We start from the raw sequence: 23,410 nt of genomic DNA on the forward strand, positions 1-23,410 counted from the left end.
GTAGCATATACAGGCTGAACAGAAGGGGTCCAAGAAATGACCATTCAGGTACCCCATAGGTCATTGCCATTCGATGAGATTGAACACTTCCAATGGTTACAAAATAACTCCTTCCCTCCAAGTAGGACCTGAACCATTTAGGGACTGTTTCATTTAGTCCTACCCACCACAACGGACCGATACAAACTCTGCATCACTGCAGATGCTGCACCGATCCGCCTGTCCATCTCTCGTTCCATTCTTCCCTCACTCGTGAAGAAGACTCCAAGATACTTGAACTCCCCCACTTGGGGCAGGAGCTCATCCCCGACCTGGAGCGGGCACGCCACCCTTTTCCGACTGAGGACCATGGTCTCAGATTTGGAGATGCTGATTCTCATCCCAGCCGCTTCACACTCGGCTGCGACCCCCTCCAGTGAGAGTTGGAGATCGCGGCTTGATGAAGCCAACAGAACCACATTGTTGGATTTATCTTACCCAACATTATAAAAAATAGACACAAAAGGAATGAAGACACTGGTTTCTTTTTCTCATGAGGAGGGCGTATGGGAGATTGTTCAGATCACAGCCTCTCAACACGCTCTAAACAATCCCCCCCCCTCGCTCCTGCATTTATTTGCAATAGGAGGGATTTACAAATCATAATGTTCTAAGCAATAAGACGCAACACAAAATATTTGATAATAAGAGGGTTTTTCCCAGACATAGTATTCTAAACAATAAGACACGACACATAATATTTGATAATAAGAGGGTTTTTCCCAGACATAGTATTCTAAGCAATAAGACACAACACAAAATATTGGACCAACACTTGTCCCGACCCGACCACATCCGATCACGTCCTTGGTCCAGGCGCCCTTCCATCGGATGATGCTGAGTCATCTTTTCGAAGGCGAGACATCTAAAATTGTCCATTATACTAATGCAAGCTAAGCAAATAAATGATAACTTCTACAATTTATCTAACACACATCATCTGCAAAAAAGAGATGCAATACTGAGGCCACCAAACCTGACCCCCTCTACGCCTCGGCTGCACCTAGAGATTCTGTCCATAAAAGTTATGAACAGAATCGGTGACAAAGGGCAGCCTTGGCGGAGTCCAACCCACACCGGAAACGAGTCCGACTTACTACCGGCAATGCGGACCTTTGTAGTGTATTCAATTAAATATAGGTTGAACATGATTTGCAAATTATTGTATTCTGTTTTTATTTATGTTTAACACAACATCCCAACTTGATTGGAATTGGGGTTGTAGTATCATTTTATCATTTTGCTGATTTGTGCTGATATTTAACCTGATGGATTGTATTTTTTCATAAAAATAAGCAAATTCATTGTATTTATCAGCTTTTAGGAGTTCTGGAGCTATCTGATTCGGGGGGGTTGTGAGCTTGTCAACCACAGCAAACAGAATGCAAGTATTGTTGAAGTTCCTACTGATGATTTCAGAAAACTGTTGCTGTCTAGCCCTGACTAACTCTTGGTTAAAATTACAAAGACTTGGTCTGTAGAGGTCATCGTCAATTTGGAGTTTAGTTTTTCTCCACTTACGTTCTGCTTTCCTACACTTTGATTTAGAAGTCTTTACCATCATAGTACTCCTCCACGATGTACGAGGTCGCCTCAAGATTGTCTTCGTTGTAACAGGAGCGACAGCATTCATGACATTTGAGGTTTTCCAGGTGAAATTATCCAAATGTTCATCAACTGTCTCAGCATTCCCAGTTTGTGGCACAGCTCTGGTCTCCATAAACGTAGTGGCAGTACTCTCATTTATGTACCTTTTCTTAATAGACATAGAGGTTGTCTGAACTTTTGGAAGAATCTGTAATTCAAAGAATACACGAAAATGGTCAGAAATAGCCATATCCTTAATGTCAACCAGACAATGGTTTGATATTCACATTTTATCCTCAGTAAGTTTGTAGTTGTACTTGTTTTTGCCATATTTCTTTGACCAACTTTCTGTCCCTGGTAATTACAGGGATGAAAAATGCCTGATCTCCATAGGACTTATTCTGGAAAAAACCCTGTCGCTATCAGTCAGATTCACAGATACGATTCTTCATGGGTGGAGGAGGCGCCCTTCGCATCTTAGTGGACGGTGGTTTCAGGCAAGGGGGGATGGGAGGAAGATCTTGGTTTGGTGTAGTTTGTACTTCAATATTGACAATAGCCTTCACCCTGTCCGTCAGACCTAACATGGCATTTAGACTAGTAGCGTTGGGCTTAGCTCCAATGGGGCGGGGAGGGGTGTGGGAGACTCAACGTGCTGGCTCATCTCATTTGTCATTTGCTCCTCCAATTGTTTGGATGACCCTGATGAATCCGTCTGCGCCTCGTGTCGCCTTATCTCCTGTTAATCCGATTGTTTGGGAACAACTGCATCGTTTTGTCCTTCAGCCGTGTCAACAAGGCCAGTTTTTTCTTTTCGGGCCGCTGAATGACGTACACAGTAAGAAATGTTGGCAACCAAAAACTTAACGCCTTGTCTATTTACACAGAAACCCTCTGCCTGTAAAGATGTCTGCGCTCCCAAAAAACGCAGAAATGGTCAATGAATCTCAGGGATAGTGCAGTACACACTCTTTGACCCACTTATTTAATTGACTGAGCCGAGAGAAACGTTCATCTCCAAATTGGGAGAGGTCCACTGTTGAAAACCTCAGCGTCCAAACATTGCACTTTTGTTAGGACATCAATGAAATCTCGCTTCAGTACCTCTGATTGCTGCTGGAGAACATTCAGGGCCCCTGTGTGTATAATGACAGATTCCACAGTTGGGTGCTGATTAGTGATCTCCAGAATTTTTGTAGAGATATCAGACATCATGTCTTTGGTGTTCTCCCTGCAAAAACGTTTCACATCCTTGACAGCTCCATCACCAACTATTAATGTTTGGGGTGCCATTTTTTTCTTGTATGATTTATTTTCATGCATTTCAGTGGTGGTGGGGTATGAGCATTCTTGGCCAGGGTCTTGTAAAAGTGGCTCAAATCTATTTGTACGTCTGATGTCAATGTTTCTCATTGACTCGCATCCTTTTTTCTTGCCCTTCGCTGTCGTGTTGAAGCAGTCCGCAACGCACGACAGCCAGATTCCTTTGTAATCTGCTGGTGTTGTGTCCTCCCTTTTAGATGTTGTCCCATATCTTTGGGCTTTACTCCCGGTAAACTCCAGGGAGAACTGCTGGATGATGCATTACTGTTTCCACAGTCCACATACGTCCTCTTTGTTGAGCTAAGTGGCTGTCTGTTAGCACACTTCTGCTCACCATTTTGAGACATCGGTAGAGTGTCTCTGTCACCATTCTGAAAAATAGTGGTTGTAGTATACACCAGAAATGTTTATAGAAGTCCATGGAAAACCCAGCTTTACCTGTTGGCATATTGTTTAAGGCCTTATGTAACTCTGTGAGGGTTAATGGGCCATCTCAAAACTTTCTGAAGTTAAATGAGGGATGTTTAGGTTATTGAAAAAAGTTTGTAATTTTTATTCGGCTTATTATGGGATGAATATAAGATACTGTAGTAGTTGTAAAATATATTACTATCCTGTGGTGATTGAATCAATTTGCCACTTGAATCTTGTATTGATGTAATTAGTGTTTTGTCACTTTCTTAATTTTTGGCGAATGACCAATGAGCAGCTCGCGTCAGGCAGCACCGCGCCGGTGGGGGAGGGACTGAAATGTACTGAATGCACTGATGAACTGAATGTACTGTCAGCCACGCGATCCGCCAAGGAGAGATGAGAGAGACGTAATAGTACGGATGCAGTGAACTTTCTTGCCATGAGTGACTCAGGCGGAGGTTCACTACGAACTAGTACGATGAGTGATTTGTTCGCACAAGGAACGACATATTATACAGTGAACATACTCATGAGTGATTTTAACCGTTAGTCCTCACAGGATAGCTTTCATTCGCATCGGTTTCTCCAAGCTAGCGGCTATTGTTGTCAGTCAAGCACATGAAAACAAGCACAAATATTTAAAATAAATGTAACATAAATGCAGCCCCATGGGGGGGATCAAGCCAGTGCATCTTCTGGTAGGAAAGGGGAGAAGGAGACTTGGTGGTGGAACCTCAAAGTACAGGATATCATACAAGGAAAGCGTGGGAGCAATTGATGAGAGACGGCGAACACACTTTTACGAAGACTGGGAGGCAGCCGCGGGCGAGTTACGCCACCATATGTGAATGGATTGTGGATGTCTGGGCTAAGGTATCTGCTTTGACTGTTGTCCGAGCTTTCGCGAAAGCAGGCATCATTGCTGAACAGCCCCCCGGCAACGAGACTGACTCCGACAATGACGAGAGGGAACCCGGCATGTTTGATGGCAAAATTGCGCAGCTGTTCAATTCAGATACAGAAGATGAGGACTTCGATGGATTTGTGACAAAAGATTGATCAAAAAAATAATGTGAGTGTATTTTTAAATACGTAGTAGAATAAAGTTCAACCAAATTCACTGTTTTGCTTCCGTTACCTTGTTTTAGCATGCGCCGAATAATACGGTGCGCCTCATGTATGGCTTAAGTACACAAATAGACCCCGTAATTGAGACTGCGCTTTACAATCCGGTGCACCTTATGGTGCGGAATATACGGTACTTAAATACTTGGGATCAACAGTCCAGAGCAATGGTGAGTGTGGTAAGGAAGAAACGGGTCCAAGCAGGTTGAAACGGGTGTCTGAAGGTGTCAGGTGTGTTGTGTGACAGAAGAGTCTCTGCTGGAACGAAAGGGCAAAGTTTCTAAGACAGTGGTGAGGCCAGCCATGTTGTACGGATTCGAGACAGTGGCACTGAAGAGACCACAGGAAGCAGAGCTGGAGGTGGCAGAAATGAAGATGTTGAGGTTCTCTGTAGGAGTGACCAGGTGGGAGAGGATTAGAAATGAGCCCATCAGAGGGACAGACAAGGTTAGAAGTTTTGGAGACAAAGTTAGAGAGAGCAGACTTCGATGGTTTGGACATGTGCAGAGGAGAGAGAGTGAGTATATAGGGATAGGATGGAGCTGCCAGGCAAGAGAGGGAGACCAAAGAGAAGGTTGATGGATGTCGTGAGGGAAGACAACGGGACAAGCCGAAAGGAAAAGAAGAAGCACACATGCATATCATAACCTCTGTGTCTCTAATGTGAATATTGAAGCTTTTTGTTTAATAATAATAACAATCCATCCATCCATTTTCTGAGCCGCTTCTCCTCACGCGGGTCGCGGGCGTGCTGGAGCCTATCCCAGCCGTCATCGGGCAGGAGGCGGGGTACACCCTCAACTGGTCGCCAGCCAATCGCAGGGCACACACAAACAAGCAACCATTCGCACTCACAGTCACACCTACGGGCAATTTAGAGTCTCCAATTCATGCATGTTCTGGGGATGTGGGAGGAAAGCGGAGTGCCCGGAGAAAAGCCACGCAGGCACGGGGAGAACATGCAAACTCCACGCAGGCGGGGCCGGGAATTGAACCCCGCTCCTCAGAACTGTGACGCTGACGCTCTAACCAGTCGTCTCTGTGCCGCCAATAATAACAATGATACATTCAATTTATATAGCGTTTCTCTAGACACACAAAGAAGCTTCACACTAATCAGATGACAATAACAGTAAAGTGGGTGAGCAGGAAGCCCGGGTGCTGGTGTCAGTGACGCTGGCCACTGCGGTGGAATGCAGACAAGTCTCTCCAGCCGGCGGGAGCCTGTGTGGGATGTAGAGGGCTTGTTGGAAGGATATGTGCGGTATTTGAGCTCGCCGCACAGATGTTCACGAGTCATGACCGAAGCCGGGCGTTCGAGAGCTTGCTGAGAGAGAGAGAGAGAGAGAGAGAGAGATAGATAGATAGGTGATAACTTAGTTTAAGTTTTTTTGTTATTTTTTTTTTGGAAATCTCCCCGCCTTTTCTAGTTTATAATACGTGACAACAACACATAGTCCTTCAGTGAACGTGTTGAGTGAACGTGAACCTCAGGGCTGAATCATGAATTGAATGAGGAAGCGCTTGAATGATTCTGTGAAAAAAACTGACTTCGTTGAACGAAACTTTGTAACGAACTGATTCTAGTGATTCCGCCATCCATCCATCCATCCATTTTCTGAGCCGCTTCTCCTCACGCGGGTCGCGGGCTCTAGTGATTCAGTCCACTCAAAAGAACTGCCGTGCCCATCACTTAGTGTCTTATCTCAGACTGAATTTCCTTACGCTTACGGTGCACTACTCACCCCGGCCCGCCCTCTTAAAAGCGTACACACATATTTACAGATACAGTACCAAACTCAATCAAACTGGTAGGGCTTGGAGTTAATGAGTTCAATAAGCAGCTACCCGAGGCCGAAAACATTTTCTCAATCATTTGTTTGTATTTGAAGTACTCAAAACAGCCCTAATTGTTACCAATGATCATCGCCTTAAGCATAAAACAATTCATATATTAGTTTTGAATTAATAATGATAAAGACGGCAGGCTATTTGGTGCAGGAACTTAACAGATTCATTTCATAAGGGCTCGATGAACTCCCCTTGAATCAAGAAAAGAGAAGGAAAGGGCTCATATGTCAAGAGGGAAGCCAACGAAAAGGCAGGCAGAGAAAATGACTTTTTAATTTTAATTTTCGTTCAGTCGGTCTGATATTTTCCAAAATTGGCTTTCAATTTACCACACTTTACGGCGGATTTCTGGCAAAAATTAACAATCAGTCCACAGACTCATGAAGGCAGCAACAATATCAACAGAAGCATTTTAAAATATTTGAAAAGAGGGGAAGTAAAAACAAACAACTGAGATTATTTACCACTGGGAATTCACTATTGATCTGAGTTTGCACCATTTCAGGCTATTCATTGTACTGCTTGATTTTCAAATTTCAAAAACGGAGTGTGTTAAAACATTTGACCAGTAGTGCAGCTCTGTTCAGAATTAACCAATCACAATTCAACTCATGTTAAACGGGAGTCAGCACACAACTGCTACCATTTAACCTAAAACATTCAGATATTCTAATAGGCTATTCCTGACATTTTTTTTGCTTTTGAGCAGAAGTCCACAAAGATTGAAACATGGCAAATGGACTGTTCTTGTTTTTGGAACACATTTGACCTTTAATCCACAAGGCTTCTCTCATTATTCAATGGTGCATTCCATTTACCTTGGAAGTGGAAGATGGGAATGGCGTCACTGCAGAGTTACCAGCGCTCCATTTACGAGGTTGGGAAACAAGATGGCTTGGCTAGTCCCAATATAAACAACTCCTGGACAAACATGTGGTCCTTCTGTAACTTGGAGGTTACACAGTGGATGAAGAAGAAACAAAGATGCGCAAGGTAGCCTGTTTTTTATTTCTGCATATTTCATTGTTTACAAACAGTAAATGGGCCAACGTTCATCACAACAGCATTCGTCATACAGATTGATGTCTGTCTTTTGTCTCTGTGTTCGTGTTGCTCTCTTTCTTTCTTGGGTTAGGTTTGAAATGTTATCGTGGCATATTATTTACTGAAGTACGTTTTCTCTTTTCTTGAATGATCACTGTGCTGCAGCCTCCACAGCCAATTGAAGACTGGAACACAGTTGGGAGATCTTGCTGACTATGGATGATCGCCATTTCCGTGTCACCAAGCCACAGTTTGAATATCTGAAGGACGATGGCTTGGAAAAACCCCAGTCAAGGTCTACCACCAGTCCTGGCAACAAACAAGGTGCTGATGGTCCTGTGGTACGTTAATTCATTCATTCGTTTTCCGTATCGCTTATCCTTACTAGGGTCGTGGGTGTGTGTGTATCAATATAGTAACAGAAATAATATATATACACATCCTTTTTCCTATATACACTAATAGGGATGTTCCGATCACATTTTTTTGCACCAGAGTCTTGAGTCTTTGATTTTAAGTATCTGCCGAGACCGAGTCCCAATGACAATGCATTAAGAAAAGAGTTGCGCATCCAAATTGTGTGCGTTTAGAAATTATATGGGTATTCCACCAAATTGCCAATTGCTTCTTGTAAGTCCCTCAAAATAAACTTCTTAAAAAGGTCTAGATTTGTTTTGCTCAAAATCTTATGATCCCTGTGATCTACTAACTCAACGAAGTCCCACAACAGATAACAACCAAACCAAAGTAAGAAAGAAAACACTTTCATATCAAAATGACAATGAACCGACAAGAACTGAAAGAAACCAGGGATCTAAATGCACTCGTCGCGCCACCAGAGCCGGGACGGGCGGCGGCCGCTGGACGAGCGCCGCCGAGCCGGGATGGGTGGCGGCCGCTGGACGAGTGCCGCCGGAGCGCAGTCGGGAGACGGCCGCTGGACGAGCGCCGCCGGAGCGAGGTCGGGTGGTGGCCACTGGACGACCGGCGCCGGAGCAAGGACGGATGGCGGCCGCTGGATGAGCGCCGTTGTGGGAACTGGTGAAAAATTCAGTGACTTGGCAACAGGGGGGAAAAAAACGGGAGGGCAAAATTTGACCTTTACTTGGGTGCCTCCGTTGGCCACCACGCGGCGGTCCCGGGTAGATGGCCAAACGGGTGCCCAAGTAAAGGTCAGAGGGAAGAAGTTGGGCTTGGACTCACTGGGGTTGGAAAAGGGCAGACTGGTGGCGTCCAGGGTGACGGCGTGTTCTTCCCGCTGGGTCCTGTTCTGGTCGGTTCATTCTGTCACGAGGGGGTTGCCGAAGGCAAGGAAGGCAAGGCAAAAATGTGGAGGACCCAAGTGCAGGGAAGCAGGTAGCCGAGGCAGGAGTCTCAAAAAATAATATTTAATCTCCAAAAAGGGCAAACAAGGAACATGGATAAAGCAAAACTAAACGAAGTCCCACAACAGATAACAACCAAACCAAAGTAACAAAGAAACACATGAATATCTAAAACTGGAAACAAACTATGACTGGTGAGTAAGACGTGGAACAGATAGGGACAATGACACCTGACCATGACATACCACAATGATAATGAACCGACAAGAACTGTGTTTCCTCGTGTTTTAGAAAGATCATTTGTTTGTATTTGTTTTTAAACTGGTTCATGTTTGGACATTGTTTTAGCGCCACACTCACAGTCTGTTCCATAGTCTCACCCCATTATTTGATATGCAGAATTTTGTGGTTCTGCATTTTTGGATCCTAGGTTTATCTCTAAATTTATACTCCCCTTCTCTTGAAACAGTTTCAGGATAGCGTGCAAGAGATCTGCAGAACGTCTGGATCGATCATAATGGCAGCCTATCTTCTACACAAAATGTGCAAGCGTGCCTCAGAGATGTGTCAGGAACACCCAAATGGATGCCCAACACAGGCAGATGGAAATGAGTAGAGGACACACTGCAAATGTCACAAGGTCATGCAATGAAATGATCCTGCTCTTTCTTAAAATGGTCATTCTGTAAATAAATATCATCAATAATGCACTGCTGTTTTTCCTTCCAATAAATGTTTTACTCAGTTGAATGTATTATATATTTTTTCTTTTACTACAATGACTCTATGTAGAAATATCCATCCATCCATTTTCTGAGTCGCTTCTCCTCACAAGGGTCGCGGGCGTGCTGGAGCCTCTCCCAGCTGTCATCGGGCAGGAGGCGGGGTACACCCTGAACTGGTTACCAGCCAATCGCATGGCACATACAAAAAAAACAACCATTCGCACTCACAGTCACACCTACGGGCAATTTAGAGTCTTCAATGAACCTAGCATGCATGTTTTTGGGATGTGGGAGGAAACCCACGCAGGTACGGGGAGAACATGCAAACTCCACACAGGCGGAGATGGGGATTGAACCCCGGTCCTCAGAACTGTGAGGCAGATGCTCTAACCAGTCGGCTACCGTGCCGCGAGGTCTGACTAAGGAAAGAAAATAACACTAATAATGATAAAAAGAAGGCAATACGAAAAGGGAAACCGAACATCGTGTGTTGGACTAAAGTTGGAAACGTGAGCGTTTGCTGCGGGAGAGAGAGAGGACAAAGTTGAGATTTTGTCTGAAGCTAGTAATTTCCCTGAAATTATTAGGCACTAATATTGTACAGTCTTGCAAAAGTGTGCCACGTCTACTCACAACCGTAGGCTCTAGCTGGTATGTGGTCTCTTTCGAGCCGCGTCTCAGGGAGCACGGAGGCAGATTTGGTTGAAGAAGGAAAAAATTTAGAAAAATAAAGCAAAACAAGAGACGGAAGACGAAAAATGGTTGTTCGTCACGCCTCCTTGGGAGAGTATGACCGTCTCTCTTCCTGCCTTTTTTGTGGCTCGCTGGCAATTTCAGAGCGATCACGCTTGGCTGGAAGCGTACCTGGTACCTTAGTAGCAGCTGCTCTGATCGCCTCGCGCTGGCCCATGGACAGGCTGGGAAGCCGAGACTGTTCTCATCCCGGCCTTCGCGGTTACTGAACCGTGTGCCCGAACAAAGAAAGGGCTCAGGGGGGAGGGGCCGACACCAGCCCGTAGCTGCCAGCTAGAACACTTAGGAAATCAGAGGAGAGGAAAAACACAAGAGAGCCAGAAAGCGGGAGTTAAGAGGCTGGGCATGGGCAAGAGGCTGGGCATGGGCAAGAGGGGTTGACGACCTGGACAAGACCACACCCATCATCTTGAAGATAAATAGATACAAATAAAGATACATTTGATAAAATGGGTTTCAAATCATATATTAAGATAAAATAACCTCAACTTGGTCTCTCTTTACTCAGAGGTCAAGCATATCAGACTGACTGTTTAGACTTTAGTTTTGGCAAATCAACTGCTTATGGTTCAAATCACATTTCATGCTGCTTGTAGTCAAATCAAGACAAACAATTGTCAAAACTTCACACTTGCACTTACTGACACAGACATCAAGGCATACATTTGGAAAATTTCTGCAGAGTTTGTGAAATATCAAAACAGACATTTATCCTTGGTTAAACATCAAACGAGAGTCCCCCTGATCGACTTTGCAGTTCGTCTCGACGCCTGCGGGTGTCTCCTTGTCCCAGCAATTGTTCCTATTCCCAGACAGGTGGTCCGGTGGAAACATCTGGCCTTGGATGCTTGGGAGTTCAGACTTCGAGGGTAGATGTTAATTAGGGTCCACGAGGGTGCTCCTTGGGGGCAGTCTCACAACAGGGCCGCTTGGAAGAATGCAGTTTATCACGCCGTGGGGAGTCACTGTATCACCTGAGTTTGCGGGGAGGATGTCCGCTACAATATATACACACACACACACACACCTATATACATACACACACACACACACACACACACAAAGGACTGGGGCGAGACTGAGTGGTTGACAATGAGGGCGAGCCCTTATGTCAATCACGACAATACATCTTAACGTTTTGACTTGCAGTGCTTACAGTATACAATGTCAAAGGGACGATGCATTTTGGTTGCACTGACCATTTCGATGAGAGAGGATTTTCGTTTAAACACGCGTGAACTGTTTTGGGAGAGATATGATAAGAGGTATATATGCTTTTGCAGGTACGCATTGGTCTTGTGCTAAACTGTAAGAGTGTTTAGCCAAATGAGCTCATATGACTTTTGAGAATGTCATTTGTCTTTCAAGCAGTGCGGAAAAACTTGAATTTTGAATATTCACAAACTTTTTCCACCCACCACTGTAACTTCTTGCCAAAACACGGAAACATATAATTATTTGTATGGTATTGGTTTAAAACGATGCACATTGTTGTGATGAGCCGATCACTTTTTATCACCATTTTATGCAGAAATAAAGGTCATCCCAAAGGGTTCACATCACAACTGTGTACTTCCTTTCTCCTAAGGAACCCACTGAGAAGCCTGCCAAACGGGAAAACCCCCACAAGTATCTACTGTACAAGCCAACATTCAGCCAGCTTTTTACATTCTTGTCTGCCTCCTTTAAGGTGAGTACTTATATTTTAACATCTCTGGGCAATCTGGGCATTTTCAGTTGAGCTAACAAGCCCACCAAGCAATTGGATTGTGTTAGTCTCATGCTACATGTACAGGTTACAGGTTGAAGTTGTTTAGTCAATTTGTTTGTCGCTCTCAAAAACTTCACGTAACAGCACGGCCACAGCAACAAAAGCCTGTTTCTCACCAAACTCCAATGTCATCGTCCTAATAACAGTTTCACGACTGCCGTAAATATCAGTATAAACAAGCCAATAAATGTAATTAAATCTCCACTGCTTTAAAAAAAGTACCAGCAAATGAAGGTTAACATTCAATGTCCGTGACCTTTGAAATAAGTTCAGATCCCGGCCCCGCCTGTGTGGAGTTTGCATGTTCTCCCCGTGCCTGGGTGGCTTTTCTCCGGCCACTCGGGTTTCCACCCACATCCCAAAAACATGCATAGTAGGTTGATTGAAGACTCTAAATTGCCCGTAGGTGTGAATGTGAGTGCGAATGGTTGTTTGTTTCTATGCGCCCTGCATTTGGCCGGCGAACGGTTCAGGGTGTAGCCCGCCTCCCGCCCGAAGATAGCTGGGATAGGCTCCAACAGCCCGCGACCATAGTGAGGAGAAGCGGTAAAGAAGATGGATGGAAAATCCTCAACAGGTAAAACATTTACATTATCGGTAAAAGCATACAATACACGGATAAATAATACCACAATCAGTGGTCACACCTTTGGGTGTCATCAAGCCATTTCTTGACATTAACTGGATGTTATGATGGGGATTCTTGAATTGATTGTGGTACTTCATTCCACTCGTGTGATGCCCTGAAGGAAAAGACTGCCTGTATGAATACAGTTTTTTCTCAGTCCCCCCTCACTGCACCCCTAGTTGCTCTCTTATCAGATGATTTCAGGTTCATGAAGTTTAGTTTATGAAACCGGAGAGAGCTGAACCATGTGTAATCCTATGGACTAAACAGATATCTTTATATTTGGTGAGATTTTCCCAGCTGAACAGTTTACACTCCTTCAGGATATGACATTGATGAAAACTGAAAGTTTTCTTGTCTAACGTTTTAAGTGCTTGTTTGTACAATGATTCGAATGGTTTTATTGCTGTGGAGAATGCTTTTTTGGCTGGTGGGACTCCTGAGGCAGCTGATGGGTACCGGCTGGCCAAGCGGAATGCAGCTTTGGTGGTCGCTGAAGCAAAAACTCGGTTATGGGAGGAGTTCGGTGAAAGCCATGGAGAAAGACTTCCAGACGGCTTCGAAGACATTCTGGTCCCCCATCCGGCAGGTCAGGAGGCGGAAGCAGTGCACCATCAACACTGTGTATAGTGGGGATGGGGCGCCGCTGACCTCGACTCGGGACATTGTGAGTCGGTGGGGAGAATACTTCGAAGACCTCCTCAATTCTACCGACACGCCTTCCCATGAGGAAGCAGAGTCTGGGTTCTCTGAGGAGGGCTCTCCTATCTCTGGGGTTGAGGTCACCGAGGTGGTTAAAAAGCTCCTCGGTGGCAAGGCCCCAGGGGTGGATGAGATTCGCCCAGAGTTCCTCAAGGCTCTGGATGTTGTGTGGCTGTCCTGGTTGACACGCCTCTGCAACATCGTGTGGACATCGGGGACAGTGCCTCTGGATTGGCAGACTGGGGTGGTGGTCCCCCTTTTTAAGAAGGGGGACCGCATGGTGTGGAGATCACACTCCTCAGCCTCCCTGGTAAGGTCTATTCAGGGGTGCTGGAGAGGAGATTCCGTCGGGAAGTCGAATCTCAGATCCAGGAGGAGCAGTATGGTTTTCGTCCTGCCCATGGAGCAGTGGACCAGCTCTACACCCTCGGCAGGGTCCTTGAGGGTGCTTGGGAGTTTTCCCAACCAGTCTACATGTTTTTTGTGGACTTGGAGAAGGCGTTTGACCATGTCCCTCGGGGAGTCCTGTGGGGGGTGCTTTGGGGTCCCTGTATGACCGGAGTCAGAATTTGGTCCGCATATCCGGCAGTAAGTCGGACTCGTTCCCGGTGAGGGTTGGACTCCGCCAAGGCTGCCCTTTGTTCACAACTTTTATGGACAGAATTTCGAGGCGAAGCCGAAGCGTAGAGGTGGTCTGGGTGGTGGCCTCAGTATTGCATCTCTGCTTTTTGTAGATGATGTGGTTCTGTTGGCTTCATCAAGCCGTGACCTCCAACTCTCATTGGAGCAGTTCGTGTGAAGCGGGTGAGATGAGAATCAGCACCTCCAAATCTGAGACCATGGTCCTCAGTCGGAAAAGGGTGGCGTGCCCTCTCCAGGTCGGGGATGAGATCCTGCCCCAAGTGGAGGAGTTCAAGTATCTTGGGGTCTTGTTCACGAGTGAGGGAAGAATGGAACGGGAGATCGACAGGCGGATCGTTGCAGCGTCTGCAGTGATGCGGACTTTGTATCGGTCCGTTGTGGTAAAGAAGGAGCTAAGCCGAAAGGCGAAGCTCTCAATTTACCGGTCGATCTACGTTCCTACACTCACCTATGGTCACGAGCTGTGGGTTGTGACCGACAGAACAAGATCTCGGATACAAGCGGCCGAAATGAGTTTCCTCCGCAGGGTGTCCGGGCTCTCCCTTAGAGATAGGGCGAGAAGCTCGGTCATCCGGGAGGGTCTCAGAGTAGAGCCGCTGCTCGCCCACAGTGTTTTTACTCATGTTAATTGCTCCCCATTTTTGCTCGCTTCTCTTGCTGATTTCATGTCTGCAAAAGTGTGTGTTCTGCACGCAGTTAAAGCCAGTTGCTTGTCTTTCACGTCAAGTCCGAAAGTATCCAGCAGTTTAAAAACCATAACTGCATCGGACAGAATCCTATTCAACTTATTGTACAGTATTTTTGTTCAAATTCTGCAATGGATTCCCCTATCGGTACGTTGTCTTTCCTTGTTATCTGGTCAAACTCAGAGTACTCTTCATAAACCTCGTTTTCTTCTCAAAATAAATACTTTGTCGAGTCCTTGAATCAGCATGGAGACACCATTATTCGTTTCCAGTTCATCCGCTTGTATTTCCAGAGCTGTGTTCATTGCTGTGACTTTCAGCACAAATAAAGCTACTGCTATCGCTCATTTTTTTCTTGTCTGTCACCCATGTCCACATTTCCACTTCGTTTTTCCAGTAATTGGAGGACTTCCCTTTGTTGAAGCCTGGGGGTAATATGTAGTTGTTAGCTGTAGCCATCCTCTGCTACCATGTTAGTCTCCAATAATAGTCAAGGGTGCACATAACTGGTCCGCATGCGCACTGAAAATGTTAAATGCACACCTGAATCGATTGTCTCACTGCACTTTTGCGTACCACCAAGCATTTCCTTTTTTTGGACATAAGTTCATCCAGTGAGCTGAGTGGATCATGAAAAAAAATAGCACCAAGCATCAACCTCTGGTGCTCATTTGAGAACCAGACCAAATGATGTGCACGCCTGATAATAGTACACATTGAAGTTATTCAGTCCATTTATTTGTTGCTTTCAACAACTTACCAGCACATTAAAAGCCCGCTTCGCACCACTTCGTCATCACTTTGCGCTGCCTGGCAACAGGTTTTTAACCGCCACAAATATCAGAAAAAATATCAGAGCAAATGTCCCAACAAATTTAACGTAAGATTTTTAAGACCGGTTCTGAACAAGCCATTTTGAACTTGAACAGATAGAGATGAACAAGGCAAGAGAGGACCTTTGCACATCACGTCCTCCAGCAGCCAAGGCCTATAACATTGTTAAGGTGCCCAAATTGCTCGGGATGCGATATATCCACACTCTTGATCACCCCCGGGGTTTTAAAAGTATAATAAGAAATATGCCGCTTGTGAGATTGACTTCACTGTCTTTCAGAATTGTTTTCAACTTCGACCTTTGTCATGTGAAGCCCTGTTCACATATTTGATGTGAAAAAGTTAGTGAGGCGTTATTTTTAGCTATATCTGAACAACTTTGGAGTGAAGAAAATTGCACACCACTGACATAGATCTTTATGTACGTACTCACCCTACATATCTCTAATATGTAATTGTTATTACTGTTAATTCCAGGAACTGCCAGCAAACAGTGTTCTACTTGTCTACCTGTCAGCAGCCGGAGTCTATCCATCTGTAAATTCTGAATATGAAGGTAAGTCGATTGTTGGCTAGAGGCTGACAATTTTGTTTCCACAACCCCAATTCTAATGAAGCTGGGGCGTTGTGTTAAAGAGAAATAAAAACAGAATACAATGATTTGCAAATAATGTTCAACCTATATTTAATTGAATGCACTACAAAGAGAAGATATTTAATGTTCAAACTGATAAACTTTATTGTTTTTAGCAAATAATAATAAAATAATAAAGTTTCTAGAGGGGAGTGAGAAACGAAGACAAAAGACAAAGCAGTAATTGTAAACAAGATGAGAAAAGTGAATCATTACATATCTAGAACAATGAAACATTAGATGTGAGTGTTGTATGGGGCAGTAGTGCTACACCCTGTGAGGGAAGGACAGGACAAGATAGGACAGGGCAAGGACAGGAGAGGAAGCATGCAGGACAAGGGTCGTGAACCCGCTATACAACTGAAGTGTGGTGGTAGTGACTGTAAATTATACAAGTCTACAGGACGAGAGTGTGACTGAGGGAATACCCAAACAGTTTGCATATTCATGAGTTATTTGTTGCAATAAGTGAGTGGCCCCACACCCAGCGAAAAAGTCCCAAGTCAATTCAAGTGAATTGACACCGTTTCGCATGCACAATGACTGACAGAAGTGTCCTGTAATTGCTGTGCCTGAACTGTTGAAGTTGAGGAACACACCCAATCAATCGAGAGGCGGGATTGGGCCCAGGAGTCCACCCGAGAGCAGCCCGGCGGATGGGACACGTCCCACACCGAGGGACCCAGGGCGGTCCGCCGGCCCCACTGAGGCGACCGACAACCGGGCACCCGGAGGAGGCCGCAGAGACTCAATGCCACCACCCCAGCCAACCCTCACCCACAGCACCGCACCACGCGCTCCTCCGCCCCTGCAGGGCCCACAATACAGCCAGTCCACGCCCAGCCCGAGGGTGGGAGGGTGTCCCTTGTTTGTTGGAAAGGAGGGCGGATAGGAGAGGCATGGCTCCTGCAGGTCAGGCCCATGAGGTAAAACAAACACAGATGAAGAGGACCGCCCCACCCAGCCCCGCAGCACCGACCCGGAACCCCCCCACACACACACATTCCAGCCAGCACACACTAGAGATTGGGAAGGCGTGAAGAAATTCCCGCCCCCACAGACACCAGAACCGCAAACACAGTGACAAGAGGAGAAGCTATAATACAGAACAGGTGACAATAAATGCTGCTAGCTTGCTGGCCTATACTTGCCTCCGGTATCAGGGCAGGTACATTGCAATGCCCCCCAAGCAAAGTAATGGTCACGAAAGCGTGCTGCAAAAGGAAAATAGAATAATCGCTGACTTTCGACAAGATCTCCGCCATTTGTCATTCCTTGATATCCAGCTTCACGACTCGCCTCCTCCAAATCTCCGCCGTGATTATGGAAGGACATGCCAGCGAACATGCGCTGTCGACGGCTGAAGCTCCCCCGGTGGACACGCTGACATGGGATCCATCTTCCTGCCAGACGCCATCCTGGTCAACACCGCTACATGGCACCACCTTGGTCGAGGTGGTGTCCCCCGGCAAGAAGCGCAGACCATCTCGCGCGTGGCTGGCCTTAAAGAACAGATTCGCCGGTTCAGAACCGGCCTTAATTTTTCGCTCTTCATTATATTGCAGCCATTTTCTAAAATCATTTAAATTAATTTTATCCTCATTAATGTACACACAGCAACCCATATTGACAGAAAAAAAGTAAATTGTTGAATATTTTGCGGATTTATTAAAAAAAAATTGCCATTCCTCCTTGCACATTCTCTCAAGTTCTGTCAGGTTGGATGGTGAACGTTGGTGGACAACCATTTTCAGGTCTCTCCAGAGATGCTCAATTGGGTTGAAGTCAGGGCTCTGGCTGTGTCATTCAAGAACAGTCACGGAGTTGTTGTGAAGCCACTCCTTCGTTATTTTAGCTGTGTGCTTAGGGTCATTGTCTTGTCTCTCGGAAGGTGAACCTGCGGCTCAGTCTGAGGTCCTGAACATTCTGGAGAAGGTTTTCATCAGGGATATCCCTGTACTTGGCCTCATTCATCTTTCCTTCGATTGTAACCAGTCGTACTGTCCCTGCAGCTGAAAGACACCCCCCACAACATGATGCTGCCACCACCATGCTTCACTATTGGGACTGCATTGGACAGGTGATGAGCAGTGCCTGGTTTTCTCCACACATACCGCTTCGAATTAAGGCCCAAAAGTTCTATCTTGGTCTCATCAGACCAGAGAATCTTATTTCTCACCATCTTGGAGTCCTTCAGGTGTTTTTTTTAGCAAACTCCATGAGTGCTTTCATGTGCCTTGCACTGAGGAGAGGCTCTGCTATAAAGCCCCGACTGGTGGAGGGCTGCAGTGATGGTTGACTTTCTCGAACTTTCTCCCATCTCCCGACTGCATCTCTGGAGCTCAGCCACAGTGATCTTTGGGTTTTTCTTTACCTCTCACCAAGGCTCTTCTCCCCAGATTGCTCAGTTTGGCCGGACGGCCAGCTCTAGGAAGGGTTCTGGTCGTCCCAAATGTCATCCATTTAAGGATTATGGATGCCACTGTGCTCTTAGGAACCTTAAGTGCAGCAGAACATTTTTTTTGTAACCTTGGCCACATCTGAGGTGGCACGGTTAGAGCGTCAGCCTCACAGTTCTGAGGAGCGGGGTTCAATCCCCGGCCCCGCCTGTGTGGAGTTTGCATGTTCTCCCCGTGCCTGCGTGGCTTTTCTCCGGGCACTCCGGTTTCCTCCCACATCCCCAAAACATGCATTAATTGGAGACTCTAAATTGCCCGTAGGTGTGAATGTGAGTGCGAATGGTTGTTTGTTCCTATGTGCCCTGCGATTGGCTGGCGAGCAGTTGAGGGTGTACCCCGCCTCCTGCCCGATGACGGCTGGGATAGGCTCCAGCACGCCCGCGACCCGCGTGAGGAGAAGCGCGACAGAAAATGGATGGATGGATGGATTTAACAAGGGGCAGCACGGTGGACGACTGGTTAGAGCGTCAGCCTCACAGTTCTGAGGACCCGGGTTCAATCCTGGGCCCCGCCTGTGTGGAGTTTGCATGTTCTCCCCGTGGCTGCGTGGCTTTTCTCCGGGCACTCCGGTTTCCTCCCACATCCCAAAAACATGCAAGCTAGGTTAATTCAGGACTCTAAATTGCTCGTAGGTGTGAATGTGAGTGCGAATGGTAGTTTGCGACCGATCTTGCATACCTGTGACCCTTGTGAGGATAAGCAGTGTAGAAAATGGATGGATGGATGGATTTAACAAGGTAGGAATGAATAGCAACGTGGAACACTTTGTTTCTACAAGTATAACGCTTTGCAAGTGTTTACATTTTCAAATTTACAACAATCCTAGGAAATCCCAATGTTCCATCACTGTGAGCTATTTTTTAGAACAAACCCGTGGGGTACTTTTGTGGCTACCTGTTGGTGACCCCTGCTCTATTCTTTTCAATTAAATGCACTACAACTTCTTTTTTTTTCATTTTTGGTAGGACCATTTGACTTCGGAGGGGTTCTCACAAATTCAAATCGAGATATTGTGAATGGAGAGGTGATTCAGAAGAGAAATCAGTCCCATAAAGAAATGCACTGGTAAGAATTGAACTACAAAATGGGAATTATTTATGCATCTTTTTAGCGCATTTTACTTTGAATTCGATGAAATGTTTGTTTGGAATTTGTGTGGCTTTTATAACCATCTTGTTTAGAATGAATGTAAAACGGAATCCAGCATGAAGGCACGAGATGTTTACTTCAAAATGTTGCGTCTGCATGTTAGCGATTTAAGTCGTGCTTCCATAGCAGAGGTGAGACAGGTGTGCAGAGCACTATGACTAATGAATAATTGTAATGTTGACAGCCTTCATCCCGGTGACTTACTCCCTTTCACTCGGAAGCCACTGTTTATTATTGTGGATTCAACAAACAGCACCGCTTATAAGGTAGCTGAACAGATTTATTTATCGAAGAACATATTTTGAATGTGATCCCATTTTAAGGTAAATGGATGTCATTATAATTCTTTCGTATCCTTGTCTGCCCCCTCTCTCCAGAATTTCACAAATATGTTTGGCCAACCTTTGGTGTGCCTACTATCACCGAAAGTATATCCCAAGAGTGTACAAGGTGTGTAAGCCTGTTGATAATATGGCTTGGTTCGTTCTCAATGTTGAAAAATGTTATTGCTGTTGACCAAGTGTGTGAATCCGTAACTCTGTGCTCCCATTGAAAATAAAAAAGCATAAAACTGTTTGCTCAGGATTTGAAAGTTTTGGGAAATGTTGATGCACTGTATATTGGCCTCCATCACATCAATCTTTTCACTGCTTACCTGTTCAGATCAGTCTCAACGTGGGAGTCTCTTCACCCTGTTCCTGTACAGCCCACTTTTGGCTTTCTTCTCTGTGTGTGGTTTAAGCAGCGTGAGAGGAAAACTTTGGCAGAGCACTCAAGAATTCCTTCACAAAGTTGACCGTGACATTGGGCAAATGATAACCCGATCACAAACCATAGGTAGCGTATCTATTCAACTACTGTATTGCGACGATCACAATGTAATTCATGTATAACATCCTTTTGTAAATACGTTGATGTGATTTCAACTCTCTTTTCAGCAATGCACTCTACTAGTAAGCCAGACTGCAGTTTTCGCCCTAAATTTAAGCGAATGTAAAAGTTGTGCTAGTGCTACAGTAAGTTGTTTGGAAAAGACACACAGTTTCTTTTTTAGTAACATGTTCCAGTTTTGTATGTTTAAGGTTGGGCTTAATGGTACTGGGTTCAGTAATTCAGAACTTTTGGCTCGATTGGCTTACTAGCGTTCCCACAAAGTAAAAAAAAAAAAAAACGTCCCCAACTTGAGAGACCAAAAATAGTAATCTAATTTGATTCCAAATTAGGCTCTTTTGAGCAATTGTGATATATCCAGTATATTGTGATAAGTCTTGTATATCTAGCGTGCGTACGAACATGTCCATGCCAAGGATTTCATTTATCAAGTTGGACTTGTGCGTCAATTTACACACAGCTCTGACCATGTGTACACACAAGGTGAAAACTACAAATGGAACGCACTGAGAGAGTCACCAAAGCCATCTGAGTGCACGTCCAGCTCCAGGGATTTTGGTCCACTGGCACATTTCTACGGGAAGAGATTTGTCTCAAAGATATTCACACAAATATATCCGCGATTTACACATTTTTTCAGATTCACAAATACAGTATAGTATATATATTTTTTTCCAATATATCCATGAGTTTTTTAATGTTGTGTGTACTTTGATCACGACTTATTATTTGTCAATATTCAGTTCTGCTTGTGAATTGTTGAAGGTGCGCTTGCATGCCCATTTACGTTTGAGACAAACGTAAATGCAGTTTTCAAGATATTCACACAAGTTGAGAAGATTTCGGTGTGTGAAGGCACACCGAAATATCCTCCATCCGCTCGGCGGCAGTGTTGCTGTCTCCGTCGAGAGCGTAGATGATCTAAAATAGATGGTTGAAAGCTAGTCACTGTTATTATTAAAGACTGTAATGATGAACTGGTTTTTGTATCTTGCGACAGATGAGATGATTTCAATAAATCACCTTCCTCAATCGTGTAAATCGCAGATATATTTGTGTCAAGTACTTTGAGACAAATCTCCCCCGTATGGATTTTCAGCAGGAGATTGAATACATATGTGAACTTTTGCAAACAACACGAAGCGCAATCATGCCAGTAGCGTTGGATGCAGTTATTTCCCTGGCCCCAATTTGCGTCCCTTTCCCGTACAGACATCACCAATTGTATGAAATTCATCAAGGATTTCCAAAACGGAGTTGGAGCCATAGAGTTCAATTCAAGCACTGTCTTACACAAATTCAGCTACGTGGAGAGCAAAGGATTACCTCTGCGATCCACATCAGCTGGAGAAACACACCATTCATTCATTCTACAGGAAAAAACAATTCTCTATACAGAATAGTCGTGTGGGTGTGTGCCTTGTGGATGGATGGCTGCACGCAGTACATGGTGTGTCCCCAATATTGCCTGCAATACGGCATGCCATCTGTCCATATCACTTGTTTGTCCTTCTCCAGTTAATTCTCGTCTGTGGGCTGTGACACATTTTTTGGGCTTTGAGTTTGATGTCAAACCATTTCTTCTTTTTATTGAAGAGACTGTTCTTTTCTCTGATCCTACAAAATTAACAGCGCCGGTAAAAATCTACCGCCTCCTTTTTTCCCCGTTTGTCGGTAACACCTGCATTAATGATTCCAAATGCTATTTTGGGGTTTCTTTTTACTTCTCAGACAAGTACCTTAATGATATTGCTTTTCTCCACCCTCCTTCCCCTGATTTCGGAGAGCGAAGTCGTCCATCCGCACATTCTAAACGGTGGACTGCTACCTCATTCGTTATGGTCAATTGGCGGTGTTTCTCCATGCAAATGAGGCTAAGCGTTGCCAGTTTAGAACAGGTGGGATTTATCAACACACATTACTTACTGGTATGCGTACGACCGGCGTCTGCGTGTTTGATAAATACCTTTTGTACTCACATTCTACGCACTCTTTGATCAATGAAGCCCAAGGAGTCTACCTTCCTTAAAATGATTGCAGCTTCCTTTACGACTCTATTAAAGGACCTACAGCATCCAGATGGCGTATATTTCACTAACAGTTGCTCTTTCAAATTCAACTGGCAAATGTGTCCAACCTCACTATTTTCACTCGTTATACCCTCCATTCATCCATTTTCCTACGTTTATCCGGGCTTGGGTCGTGGGGGCAGCAGCTTAAGCAGAGAAGGCCAGATGTCCCTGTTCCAAGGCACTTCGTCCAGCTCTTTTGGGGGGGATCCTGAGACATTCCCAAACCAGCAGGGAAACATAGTGCCTCTGTGTGTCCTCGGTCGTCCCCAGTGCTGACCTCAGCTTGTGACCATAGATCGACCATTCAATCGAGAGCTTTGCCTTTCGGCTCAGAGTCTGCATCGCTGCAGACGCTACACCAATCTGTCTGTCAATTTCACAATCATTCTTCCCTCACTCATGAACAAGACACCAAGACACTTGAGCTCCTCCACTTGGGGCAGGATCTCCTTCTGACCAGGAGAGGGCACTCGACCCTTTTCCGACTGAGTAGCATGGCCTCAGATTTTCAGGAGCTGAGTTTCATCCCAGCCACTTCACACTTAGCAGTGAACCTTTCCAGCGAGGGTTCAAGCTTGCAGCTTGATGAAGCCAGCAGAACCACATCATCTGCAAAAAGCAGAGACGCAATGCCGAGGCCGCCAAACTGGACCCCTTGGACGGCTCGGCCGCGCATAGAAATGTTATGAACCGAATCGGTGCCAAAATACAGCCTTGGCGGAGTCCAACCCACACTGGAAACGAATCCAACTTACT

General features: G+C 45.3%; 1 protein-coding gene across 4 annotated transcripts in view; it reads left to right on the forward strand.

Annotated features, from left to right (window-relative positions):
• Nucleotides 1–23,410, forward strand: part of scai (suppressor of cancer cell invasion) — an 82,335-nt gene that overhangs the window by 47,535 nt on the left and 11,390 nt on the right. For 3 of the 4 annotated variants that reach the window (XM_061747675.1, XM_061747678.1, XM_061747676.1), the window contains exons 10-15: nucleotides 11,775–11,876; nucleotides 15,927–16,005; nucleotides 19,508–19,607; nucleotides 19,876–19,957; nucleotides 20,069–20,141; nucleotides 20,355–20,528. In XM_061747675.1, coding sequence (XP_061603659.1) covers nucleotides 11,775–11,876; nucleotides 15,927–16,005; nucleotides 19,508–19,607; nucleotides 19,876–19,957; nucleotides 20,069–20,141; nucleotides 20,355–20,528 — 610 coding nt within the window. The remainder of the gene's footprint in view (nucleotides 1–11,774; nucleotides 11,877–15,926; nucleotides 16,006–19,507; nucleotides 19,608–19,875; nucleotides 19,958–20,068; nucleotides 20,142–20,354; nucleotides 20,529–23,410) is intronic. The other variant, XM_061747679.1, reaches the window with a different exon arrangement.

This window comes from Phyllopteryx taeniolatus, chromosome 15 (assembly GCF_024500385.1).
Source record: "Phyllopteryx taeniolatus isolate TA_2022b chromosome 15, UOR_Ptae_1.2, whole genome shotgun sequence".
NCBI classification, from domain to species: domain Eukaryota; kingdom Metazoa; phylum Chordata; class Actinopteri; order Syngnathiformes; family Syngnathidae; genus Phyllopteryx; species Phyllopteryx taeniolatus.